Source organism: Cibotium barometz, chromosome 2 (assembly GCF_041138505.1).
Source record: "Cibotium barometz isolate CiBa-2024 chromosome 2, ASM4113850v1, whole genome shotgun sequence".
Classification (NCBI taxonomy): Eukaryota; Viridiplantae; Streptophyta; class Polypodiopsida; order Cyatheales; family Cibotiaceae; genus Cibotium; species Cibotium barometz.
The window spans coordinates 56,422,124-56,435,517 of record NC_141047.1 but is presented as its reverse complement, the minus strand read 5'-3'; the positions used below and the strand labels follow the sequence as shown (position 1 = coordinate 56,435,517).

The window sequence follows — 13,394 nt, the reverse complement described above, 5'->3', positions numbered from 1 at the left end:
AAGGACCATTAATAATAGAAGACATAAGAGCATAGTTAACAAACATGTTTCCCTCATGAATTTGTTTCCTTGAAACTCTGGAAGATCGCCTAAGAGAACCAGGTGAAGGAGCAGAAGGAAGCTCACGTAACCCAGAATCATGAACTGTTTGATAGTACCAGGTGAAGAAAGCTCACGTAACCCAGAATCATGAACTGTTTGATAGTACCATCTAGGCATAGATATGCTCGAACTCACTGGAGGAGGAGCAAAGTCATCATCATCATCTGACTGAGATTCCACAGTTGGAGGTGTAACAGAAGCAGAGGGAGGAGGAGGCGGAGGAAGAAGAAGCACACCACCCTTCTCTGAAGATGTAGGAGTCTCGTCGAACACCACATCACGGCTCACAACAACTTTGTCGGCCTGATGATCATAAAGACGGTATGCCTTGGACACAGTGTTGTATCCGAGAAAAGTCATGGTGGGGGCTGAGAGGTGGGGGCTGAGACTTCGAATCCAACTTGGAGCGATGCTCCTTTGGCACATGAGCATACGCCGAACAACCAAATATCTGGAAATGAACAATAGAGGGCTTCTCACCATGGAAAGCATCATATAGAGTTTTACCTAGAAGAGCAGCAGTAGGAGACCTATTCTAAATGTAGATAGCAGTAGATGCACCTCAGCCCAGAAACGTTGAGGTAATGAAGAATGCTCAGGCATAGCACGGGCCATCTCCATAACGGTCCTATTCTTCCTCTCTGCAACTCCATTTTGTGATGGAGTATATGCTATAGTAAGCTGTCTCCGAATGCCATGGGTCCTGCAATATTGCTGAAACTCTTGGGATGTAAACTCACCCCCTCTGTCGGTCCAGAGAGCCTTGACCAAGGAACTAGTCTCTTTTTCCACCTCAACTCTCCAATCATAAAAGTGCTAAAAAGCCTCATCCTTGGTCTTCAGCAAGAAAACCCAAGTATATCTGGCGAAGTCATCCACCATCACGAGCATGTACAATGCCTTACTCAAAGATGCGGTACATATAGGACCACATAAGTCTGCATGAACAAGAGCAAGTGATGTCGAAGATCTGTGTGTCACCTCCTTCGGAAAGGCGGCTCGGTGTTGCTTCCCTTGTAAACAAGAGGAACAAGCAGAAGATGGAACCTTGATGGTCGGTAAACCCTTAATCAACCCATCCTTCCCTTGATGGTCGGTAAACCCTTAACCAACCCATCCTTCCAAGCTCGTTATAGAAACTGATAGCTTAAATGGCCAAACCGAGCATGCCAAAGAGTAGAAGAAGAACCAGAAAAAATCAGAGCGGTCAACTTGTACAGACCACTATCTTGGACTCCCTGAGCCAAGATGCTACCAGTCTCCTTATCACGAATGGTAATCTCATAATGAGAGAAGATCACCTCCGCACCCTGAGCTGCAAGAGCACTCACTGACAAAAGGTTAAATGCCAAATCTAGAATGTACAGAATGTCAGAGAAGTACCTCGGAAGAACGAAATATGGGGATGGTACCATGTCCATGCACTAGCACGGAAGAAGAATCACCCAAAGTGATCTCACCTGACCTGGCAGTAAAATCCTCGAACCAATCTCGATGGGGTGTCATGTGAGCAGTAGCACCGCTATCCACAATCCATGATTGTGACTAAGAAGTCACAAGAGCAAGTATACGAGTACCTGCTAATAGAAGAATACCATCATCCTTCTTGGTCTGAGACATCGCTGTAGAGGAAGAGTTCTTTGCTTCTTCATCCCGCTTCTTCTTCTGACATTAGGGTAATTTATGACCCTTATTGCCACAATAATGACACTCAATGTCCTTGTTTTTGGAAGATTTACTTTTGTCTTTATCCTTGGAGTTCTTATCAGAACCCCCTTTCCCTTTCTTCTGTTGATTCTTCCCTTTATCTTGCGCAGCCAAAGCTCCATCAGAACCTCTAGAGGTGCCAGTCCGCTCCTCAAAGCAAGACTCAATCTGCATAATGGAGGGGAGAACTTCCTTCCAAGTAACTAGAACAGGATAAGGAGAAGAAACAAGAGATTGAAAATAAGCGTCAAACCTCTCTAGAAGCTTAGAGAGAAGCCGAATAGCCATATCATTTGTAGAGATATCCTTGCACAAACAACAAGCTCGTCCCAGAGATCTTTCATCTTCGAGATAAAAGCAAATAAAGATGGAAAGGAAAAAATTAATAAGTTCATAAACTGCTTTTCCAATGCCAAAATCTGACCCGGAGACTTAATCTCGTAGAGATTTGCAAATGCCTTCCAAACTTCATGTGCAACATCTGCTGTACGCACATGAGAGAGTATAGAATCCTGACAGTTAAAATAAAAAAGGAGAAAACACGACAATCACCACTGGAAGTAAGGGTGGGAGGGGTGGCATTAGCAGGTGTAACAAGCCAATCCCAGAGATCCACGCCACGCAAGGCTGATTTCACCTTCACCTTCTTCCACAAAGTATAGTTTGAACCATCCAACTTTGCAGACTTAGAGAACATATGAAGTGTAGTCGGGCAGCCATCGCAAAAGCTTGGGCTCAATCTCAGAAATATGCACAATCTCGGAAGAAGTGTCCACCACAGGTACCAAGGTTTCCACCAAAGCCCGAACCACCACAATACCCCCTCTGCAAAAGGGAATGTCCACTAGAGAGGAAAACGCAACCAAAGAGGGGCTGCTGTCCTGAAAAAAATAGGCCGCCTAGATCCAAACTCCAAGTAGAAGAAATATGCTGATGAGAAATTACCTTTTGGTTGTAATAAGCGATGAAGCTAAAGTGAAGGGAAAGCAATCAATAGGCTGTCCAAAAAATGCAGCAACCAAAGGGCCGCAAATCTGAGAAAAACGCAGAGGTGAAGGGGCTGTAGATAGGGCTGAATCTGGGGCAGTAGAGGGAATCGCTGAACCGGGAGCGATGATACCATGAAAGAGTGCACATAGCAGAAGCAAATAAGCACTAGAGTGTGCTGAGTAGAGAGTGCAAGAGAGAGAGATATGGAGCAACTGTGGTGAATATACTGCAACTGGACATGCTACAACTAGTCGACTAGGCATGATAAAGTTGGCCGATTGGGAAAACGCATCCAGGATGGGGAAAAATCCCAAAAAAATATGTAAATAAGGGGTGGCCAGCCCACAATCAAGGGCCATGCAGAAGGGACCAAAAGGACACCAAACATGGGCAGAAACTGCGGATGAATGTGCTAACATTAACCTCACATGCCAACTTCATGGCATATCCTCAACCATCCACACCTTTCCACTCTGGCAAAAACTTCACCCTCGAATTGGGTGATGCAAGGACACAATCACCATTTTAAAAGGGGGTATGTTAACCACTCCATAGGTTAACATAGTTTTACCCGCTCGACCTACCATAAGGCACTTTGCCATCTTGCTCCCCTTCTTCTCTATGCTGCTTGCTTATATGCTATTGAATCTTGCTTACTTGATGAGGTTAGTCAATAATTGGATGCACGGTACGTGTCTACGTCAGAGGCATGCTGGCTAGCTTACTATATGTTGATTTCCCTTGCAAGTGGGTGTGGAATTCAGCTCTTCACTCATGGACTAAAAGGAAAAGGGAAAATATAATCGAACATATGTATAATGTTAGTCCGAGTGCATGTGAGCAATATTACTTACGCATGAGAATTTGCGAACAGTGAATGGACATTTGTATCCCTGTTTTAGGGCTGCATGTGAAGCCACAGGAATGTTGGAGAGTGATGAGGAGTGGTATATGTGTCTACAAGAAGCTGCAATTCAGAATACAGGATTCTAACTGTGTCAATTGTTTGTCATTATAATGGTTTTTTGTGAGCCTATATACCCTGGACAGCTTTGGAACAAATTCTCCATAGAACTTTCAGAAGATTTTTTCCATTCCTTGCAAAGAGGGTGTGCCAATGTTGGTGTTTGTCATTCTATAGCAAAGAATCAGGCTTTGTTGCACATGCAAGACCTCTTACAACAATATGGAAAGCGGCTAGCTGATTTTGAAGGGTTGCCTATTCCTAATAGATCAAGTGTTGCCATTGTCAACAATGGTTTGCTGATGGAAGAGATGATATTTGATTTTGTTCAGCAGGCTGATTTGTCTGTTTCCATGGAAAGGAGTCTAAATAATTGTCAATCAAGAGCATTTGATACTATCCTTAGAGCTGTTTCTTTGAACCAGGGTGGTGTTTTTTTCCTTGATGGACTAGGTGGATTAGGCAAAACATATCTTTACAATGCCTTACTACCTCAATTGCGTGGAGAGAAACAAGTTGCCTTGGCATGTGCATCATCTAGAATAACTGCATTGTTACTTTTAAATGGTCGTACAACTCACTCACGTTTCAAAATCCCATCGGTGCTCGATGCTTCTAGCACATGTGGAATCAAAGCTAATAGCCCATTAGCTGAGGTGTTGAAGCTTGCAAGGTTAATCATTTGGGACGAGGCTCCAATGATGTATCGGTATGCATATGAAGCATTGGACAGGACATTGAAAGACACTATACAAAGTGATACAGTGTTTGGTGGAAAAGTTATGCTCTTTAGTGCTGACTTCAGGCAAATCTTATCGGTTGTGCCAAAGGGATCGCATGAGGATATTTTTGATGCAATGTTTTGCCGGTCACACATTTGGAGATATATGAATGTTTTAAAGCTCACCCAAAACATGTGGGTTAGACAAAGTGCTTATAATTGTATAGAACATGAATTTGTCAAATGGACATTACAAATTGGAGATGGCTCTATAGGCCAACCAAACAAGGAAGGCAGAGTGGTTATTCTACCACAAATGTTGATCCATGGCAACTTTGTTTTGAGTTTGGTAGAATGGGTATACAAAGATCTTCAGAGAGTGGAGGATTATGCATTCTTCTTCAAAGACCGTGCTATTCTTGCACCACGAAATATAGAGGTTTGATGAAATCAATGAACTAGCCTTAAGTGCGTTGCCCAGTCTTGAAAGAGAATGCCTCAGTGCAGATTCGGTTGTTTCTTCCAAGAATGACGCAATATTGTATCCAATTGAGTACTTGAACAATTTGAACTTAGGTGGTAATTACCCTCTTGACCGCTTACTTCTAAAGATTAATGCTCCTATCATGCTGCTCCGCAATTTGGACCCTCGACGGGGACTTTGTAATGGTACCAGATTAATATGCAAGCAATTTAACTCAAAGGTGATAGAAGCAAAAATCATTACAGGTACAAACATTGGAGACAATGCCTTTATTTCCATGATAACATGTATACCTACTATGCTTCAATTACCTTTTGACCTGAGAAGGAGACAATTTTCTGTAAGGTTAGCTTTTGGTATGTCAGTAAATAAGGCCCAAGGCTGCTACCTCACTTCCCGTAGGAACCAAGTATTGGCTTGAGGTTGATCGCGCTTCAGTGAGATGACCATTCTCAAATCTGCATGTGGACTTAACAGCAACATTTCTCTCATTGAATGAAGTGCACGGGCATACAGATTATGTCCATACATCATTGTTTGCAACCTTTCAAGTACGTTATGATTTAAAGAGGACATCCCATGAAGTCTATTCTCTCTAATTCATGCTCTGTATCATACACATAAAGTTGGGCAAATCGAGGAGCCGCATCTCATGTTTCATCAGGTATTACAGAACCAACACGATGATAGGTGGTACCATGGAATCAAAAATTGAATATTCCTCCCTCCTCTGGTGAACTGACTATCCAAGTGAGCACCCAATGAAACGACCAAGGCATTATTATAAGAGCGTACATTCTTTGTGTATTCCTTACTTGCATTATCATTACCAAGTAACAACTCAACCATTGTAGGAGATGGATTTTCCAAAGGTAGTAAAGAGACCTTTCCACTTCCACAACAATGTTTGCCCACATATTGTCCAAGCTTTCTTGACACCTCACATTTCCAAATTATTGCACCACAAAATGGCACTTATAAAAGGGCTTCTAATGAGTGAAGAGTGCAATCTCTGGAATATACCACCATAGTTGCTGGGTGCTTAACATTTCGAGGAAATGAAAACATTCCGAGCAACTTTTGAATTCTATGGTTCTTTGAGTCTTATGGATTCAACCTTTCCGTGATAGCTATCCTGAGACTAAGCACTAAGAATTCCATGGGCACTACTGCCCTCCAGATCATACACCATGCTGAAAGGTGTGAGGCCAGTCATGTTCTTGTAGGGTATCTGGAAAGCCCACAATGTAGAGTGGAGTTGCTTGTCCCAGTCAACCCTATTCTCATTCACAATTGGATTAGACTCAAGACTGCATATTCATATTATTAACAAGATAAGAGATAAAAGTGAGAAACACTAGCATATTCGGATTACTGAGATGAGATGAGAGATAGAAGTGAGAAACACTAGCATGAGATAGCTCATAATGTAGAAAAAGAGCGTTCACAAAATATTTCATAGAATGGCCAAGAGGCTCAGTACACTAAACAACACAGTAAACTATTCTCTTTCCAGAGTATAAACAAGCTAGATAGGAACTCCTTGTGATTATGTTTATGTAGAAACAATTGAGTCTGTCAGCTTAATACAATGCCACATTGAGGTGTGTCCAAACTCAAAAAAACTTACATATACTCTCTTTCTCCTTGTCCCAATACACCTTCTATGTTCTACCTACATGGACTCAATCGAGAACTACCAGTTGGCCCCTAAAGAAAAGTTGTTATCCAAACAAAGCTCCTGATCATGATGGAACATTATGGCATCGCTAGCAGCTATTAGAGCTGAGCTGGCAGTCCATTGGCGATGAACCCTTACATTTGGTTCACCTGCCAACAACTCATTTCAAATTGTGTTTCCAAGTATTCTTGGACTGCTCTAATCCTTTCGCAAATTCCTCTAGCAACTCTATACTCACCTTTCCTTAGTTCCCATAATCATTTCTCGAATCTTTTGATCTTTGTTTCTCGGCCCTTCTCATTCTTGTGCATTTATCCTTTTACCCTCTTGGAAAGTGTGCATGCAAAACTCTATCCCGTCTTTGGTCTTTGATCTGCTATCTTAAATCTATCTTAAACCTGAATGGGGCCTTCTACATCCCCTTAACCTGAATGGGGCCTTCTACATCCCCTTAAGCTTTAGCCTCTACCTTATTTCTTTTATAAAAATAATCACTCCTGCTCCACAAATGCCGAGGCGTGAGACGTCATCAAATGAAGCCCTTGGCTGTTGGGTTCCGAGTGATTTTTCTCGCATTATTAGCGAAGTAGTTCTAGAAATTCTAGGGCTCCGCAGTATATAGCCGCCCCTCACCTGCCTAGGCTCTATGTACTCCCAAATGACCATGGTGTGGTCTTCATCAAAACAATGTTCCCTGTCCTTTTGTCCTCCCCCTCCCTCTTAATAACCAAGGTGGCTTGTGAAGTGGCGCCATGAATGATGCTAGTAGAGAGCATCTTCCCATCCCCTAGGAGGAGTCCTACTCAGTTCACTTGGTCAGAGGATGGAAAGCAGCAACAGCAAGGGCAAGGCTTCGCTTCATCTCCGGCGATACCATCTCCTCTACAATTTCAAGCCCGCCTGGACTTCTCAGCTGTTTTTTCCATTAGGGTCCCTTGCCATGGCTCCCCTCACCAGGAGCATCTCTTGCGATTGCAACGAGGTGAGTGACAATCCCAGTACCTCATAAGTTGCTGCCCCCCGGTTACCTTGCCATTGTCTTCCTTTTGGACTCATTTTCTGCTCTTGCAGGTAAGTTATTGGCCCCCCAACAACAGTCTTGGGCGAAGTGTTCTGCCAAGGAGACATTACATAACTCATATGACCAGGTACTTATGTATGTGTGGCATATTGTTTGCTTGCCCTTCCATGTGTTCCTAATAAGTTTAACCCACCAAACAAAATTGAAAATTTCTGTTGCTTAAATAAAGTAGTGTTACGTACTATGGTTGAGCTGCTAGAGAGTCTATACTCTAAACATTGCCCATATCTTTATATCTTTGTGCTAATATATCTTTAGTATCTAGGATCTTTAATTACTTTTGTATTTCAACACTCACCCGTGAAAAAGTTGTGGCAAGCCCATAGTGTCTCTTTACACTTGGTAAGCTAGCTTAAAAGCTAAACAAATGCAAGTTCTTATAACATACACAAACACCGATGTGCACTTGTTAAGCTAGGCATTAATCCTAAACACATTTAAGTTCATATTACACTAACCCCTAGCTGAAATAAAAAATCCAACGTTACATGCATACACTTGTTGTTACACTAGCATCAATCCTAAACATCTTTAAGTTCATATAACACACACACACACACACACACACACTGACTGAGAGATAATGAAACATGCATTGCATTATCTAATGTAGGCTAATAACTATGTGCATAGACCAATCAAGAGCAAAGACTACTAGAATTATGTACACAGATATAATCTTTTTCTTTTATAATTATTGCATGGGCTAATCGAGAGAGATTAAAACACAAGAAGTGCAATGCCTTAACTAGTTTTTTGTACCCAAGTATTCACATTCCTTTTTCCTTGTTTGGTGCACTCAAATAATGGTTGCTTCTCCTGAGGGAACATTTGGTGGGTTTCACAGACATGTCCTAGTATTGCCAACCATGTGCTCACCGCAACAAAGACATTGTCAAGCTTTGATAAGCCTCCGGGAGTAACGTTTGCTCTATCCACCTTACAGCAAGTCAAAACAAGCGGAGCATCCTTAGGGAGCCTGCAACATGCACATGCAAACTTTGAAGTTCCAATCAGGTGCATTCTTTTTTTTGTTTGGGCTTGATAATTTTAGTTGCAATGGGAGCTTCTTGAAATGTTTGTTCTAGCTCAAATGGCCCGTACGATTCTCTTGCTGGATCCATTTTGATATGATGCTGATAAGATGCTAGAGATTATGGTTACTGATGCTATGAGTAGTGTCTGGGCGATGCAGGTTGGGTGGTGACAGTTCACTATTGGAATCATTTTGGTACTCTGTGGCTTTGAAATTTCTAGTGGAAGAGTGCCCGGCTAATGAAGAACATCAAAATGGGGACATCTTGGATAGGCATATGGACAATTTTGGGGTACATGTATCAGATGACGTCTTGCACTTCTTGGTGGACAAGTGTATCAGCAGGAAGGATCTAAACTCTTGCAGGAACATCTACTGTTTTGTTGTAAGATGTGGGCAAGAGCTGAATAATTTTCTAGGCAGCCATCTGATTCACATGTTTGCTTTGTGTGGAAGTTTGTCAGAAACAAATCGTCTGTTTAAAAAACTAGCGTCACCAGATATTTATGCATGGAGTGCCATCATTTCAGCACATGCCAGGCTTGGACATGATGAGCAATCTATCAAATTGTATCACGTATTGCAGCAATCACAGCTAAAACCGGATGGGCACATTTTTGCTGCAGTTCTTAAAGCTTGTGCTGGCACAGGTGATATCATTGAGGGCCAGCTGATTCATACCCATATATTTCAAATTGGCCTTGAAGAGCATCTGTTTGTTGGCAATTCCCTCATTGACATGTATTCCAAGTGTGGACAAGTTCAGGCAGCGTGCTGCGTGCTTGACCGGCTGCCTGTGCGGGATGTAGTGTCCTGGAACTCATTGATTGCTGGACTTGCACAACATGAATCTGGCCAAGAGGCTTTTCGAGCTTTTCAGCAAATGCAACAAGAGGGAATGCATCCAAATCAGGTAACATTTGTTAACATCTTGAAAGCATGTGCAAGCACAGAAACTAGTTTGGATTGGATTGCAGTCATTCATGCCCATGCAGTTGAGAGTGGTTTCGAGGCAGACGTTTTTGTCGGTAACACTCTCATTGACATGTATAGTAAATGTGGGAGCGTTGACTATGCAAAGAGAGTGTTTGAAAGATTGCCAAATTGTGATGTGGTGACATGGAATGCAATGATTGCAGGTTATGCCCAGCATGGGCACAGTGAGGAGGCTTGCCAACTATTCAAGGAAATGCGGCAGGACAACTTTGAGCCAGATGAGATCACATTTGCAAGCGCCCTTCAAGGTTGTGCCAAATTGGCAGCTCTAGATCAAGGCAGAGCCATGCACGCGCATGCCATTGAATGTGGATTTGATGCCTACATATATGTTGGCAATACCCTTATTGACATGTACTGCCAGTGCAGTAGTTTCAACGATGCAAGTAGGGTGTTCAACAAGCTGCCAAAGCAGGATGTGGTTACTTGGAATGCAATGATTGCAGGACATGCCCAGAATGGTTGTGGTGAGAAAGCCTTTGAGCTTCTTTTGGAAATGCAGCAGTCAGGATTAACGCCAAATCAGGTCACGTGTCTCAGCATTCTAAATGCATGTCTGAAACTAGAAGCTTTAGAGAGAGTTCATATAGCTCACATCAACATCATTGAATATGGATTCGAGCTAGACATTCTTATTGGTAGTACACTCATTGGCATATATTCATGGTGCGGAAGCCTTGAGCATGCTTTTTTGCTGTTCGAGAGACTGCCAAAGCTCAATGTGCAGACATGGAATGCAATGATTGCAGGATATGCCCAACATGGCAATGGTGAAGAAGCTGCTGAGCTCCTTCTACAAATGCCACAGGAGGGTGTGGAGCCAGCATCTGAACTTCTTATCAGTTGCTTGGAAGCTTTAACAGATGTAGAGCAAGGCAAGTTCATCCATCAACATGTAATAAGGATTGGTTTGGATTCTCATGCATCCATTGTCAGCACTTTGATTGATATGTATGCAAGATGTGGAGCCCTAGATGATGCTCAAGCCATTTTTGAAAACTCAACGAAGAAAGACGTGGAGATCTGGAGTGCCATGATTGCAGCCTGTGCCTATAATGGACGTGGGGAGTATGGCTTGAGGTTGTTTTATTGTATGCTAGATGAGGGCATTGAACCACATAGACACTTATTCATCAGTATTCTGAGAGCATGTTCTAGCATAGCTGTTCTTGATGAGGGTAAGTTGATACATGCCTTAATAGTGGAAAGTGGGCTGCAGATGGATGCTACTATTGGCAATATCCTTATTGATATGTACGTGAAATGTGGAAGCCCCCAAGATGCGCATTCCCTGTTTGAAAAGTTCCTTGTTCGAGATGTGGTGACATGGAACACGATGATCTCAGGATATTGCCAGCATGGGCAGGCTCCAGAGGCTCTACAGCTTTTTCAACGAATGCAGGAAGATGGTGTAAAGCCAGATCGTATCACATATGTCAGTATTTTGAGGACATGTTCAAGCTTAGCATATGTATTTCAGGGCAAGCTGGTACATGACAACATTATACAAAGTGGTTTTGAGTCGGATGCATCTGTTGGGAGTGCCCTTGTTGAGATGTACAGCAAGTGTGGGAGTTTTGCAGATGCAGTCAGCGTGTTCAACAGATTGCCAATTCAAGAGGATGCGGCTTGGAGTGCATTAATCATTGGATATGCAGAGCATGGGCATTGTGTGAATGCTTTTGAAGTCTTGCAACAGATGCAAACAAAGGGTGTGGAACCAGACGGTAGGACACTTGCGAGCATTCTGAGAGCATGTGCCAGCAACACAGCCTTAAATGAGGGGAAGTTGATGCATGCCTTCATTGTTGAATCCGGTCAAGCATTGCATACGTACATTGCCAACAATGTTGTTGACATGTATGTCAAATGTGGGAGTTTGGAAGATGCCAAACTAGCATTTGAGAGGCTTCCAGATCAGGACATTGTGACATGGAGCACAATAATTGCAGGATATGCTCAATCGGGGAATGAGCAACTGGCTCTAAACTGTTTTTGGAAAATGCAACAGGTGGGCGTGGTCCCAGATGTGGTGGCGTATGTAAGCGTTTTGAAAGCATGTTCAGGCATTGCAGCCCTTGATCAAGGGAAGGTTATTAATACCCATGTAGTGCAGAGTGGGTATGAGTCTGATGTGCTTGTTGGCAACTCCCTTATTCTAATGTACACGAAAAGTGGGAGTGTACAGGATGCCTACAGTATCTTCATAAACATGTCCAAGCGCGATCTGGTGACGTGGAACACGATGATGGGCGGACATGCCCAGGGCTTTGACTATGAGCTAGCCGAGCAATGCTTCAAGGGCATGCAACAAGAAGGTTTGAGACCAAATAGTGTGACGTTTATTCATCTTCTCAGAGCTTGCAGTCATGTAGGTCTATCTGAAAGAGGCTATTACCATCTAAAGTCAATGAGAAAGGACTATCATATTGTGCCAACGGTTGAACATTATGACTGCATGGTGGACCTTCTTGGCAGGACAGGTAACCTGAGTGATGCAGAAGACTGCTTAGAAACTGTGCCCTTTGGGTGCAATTTCATAGGCTGGACATCGTTACTCAGCAACTGCAGAAATTTTGGTGATTTGCAGCTTGCCAAACGGTGCTTTAATTTGGTTGTCTTGGTGGATTTCAGAAGTGCTACTGGATATGCCCTCATGTCAAGCATGTATGTCCATCTTGGCATGCTGGAAGATGCAGATGAAGTGGAAGAGTTGAGACAATTTGCAAATGCATGGAAGAAACCTGGAAAAGCATTTATCGAGATAGACCATGTGGTGCATGATTTTATTGTGGGGGGCCAAAGCCATCCATGCAGTCGAGACATCTATGCAAAGCTTGACACACTAACTGTACAAATGAAGGAAGAAGGTTATGTTCCTCTCTTAGACTCAGTGCTGCAGCCTTCTTCAGCCGAAGACAAGGAAGACACCTTATGTGGGCACTGTGAGAGATTAGCCCTCGCGTTTGGCCTAATCAGTACACCTCAGGGGACAACCATCCGCATATCAAAGAACCTTCGCGTGTGTTTAGATTGCCACAATGCTACTAAGATTATATCTAAGATTGAAAGGAGAGAGATAGTAATCACAGACACATACTTTATTCATGAGTTCAAGGATGGAGTATGCTCTTGTAGAGACACTTTTGAAGGTAAACATTGAAAACACAGATACTAGGAGTTTTCAGGTATGTGCCCTTATAGACCAATGTGCTCAAAGCTCAAGCGAGCACATCAGTTTCTCTCCCACACGAGCATGCCCTAGGTCAGCAACACTACATGCAACAATTGCTTTGCATGCAACTGGTCAAATACACGATCTCACCCTTGTACATAAACAACATGCACACAGCAAAGGGTATGGTAGTGGATGTGCTGTATCAGCCTTGTGTTATAACCAAATAATATGTTGTGAATGGTGTATGTTTTGATGGTTTTACTTCGGGCTTTGATCTGTGTGAAGGCCTGGACATAATCAGTAATTTGTGTAAATTGGTGGTACATAGTAGCTTCTCAAAGTTTAGCGAGATATTTAACAAAACAGAGTTTTATATTCGTGAAGAGTACATATTGGATCAATCTGAATGGAGCTAATCACTCCAGCAAAGGCCCACCAACAGTACGATACCAAT

The 13,394-nt window shown here is 42.8% G+C and overlaps 1 protein-coding gene across 1 annotated transcript; it reads left to right on the top strand.

Moving 5' to 3' along the window:
* Positions 1 to 7,116: 7,116 nt before the first annotated feature.
* On the top strand, positions 7,117 to 13,178 carry LOC147641243 (pentatricopeptide repeat-containing protein At2g27610-like). The gene is made up of 4 exons (XM_086819545.1): positions 7,117 to 7,631; positions 7,721 to 7,797; positions 8,578 to 8,747; positions 8,926 to 13,178. The coding sequence occupies exons 1-4, from the start codon at positions 7,406 to 7,408 to the stop codon at positions 12,923 to 12,925; spliced, it is 4,473 nt and encodes a 1,490-aa protein (XP_086675671.1). The 5' UTR covers positions 7,117 to 7,405; the 3' UTR covers positions 12,926 to 13,178.
* The last annotated feature ends 216 nt before the right edge of the window (positions 13,179 to 13,394 follow it).

Coding starts and splice junctions, on each gene's coding strand:
- LOC147641243 (XM_086819545.1), top strand. CDS start 7,406: ATGATGCTAGTAGAGAGCATCTTCCCATCCCCTAGGAGGAGTCCTACT. Junction 7,798..8,577: donor TACATAACTCATATGACCAG/GTACTTATGTAT, acceptor TGGGTTTCACAG/ACATGTCCTAGTATTGCCAA. Junction 8,748..8,925: donor AACTTTGAAGTTCCAATCAG/GTGCATTCTTTT, acceptor TGGGCGATGCAG/GTTGGGTGGTGACAGTTCAC.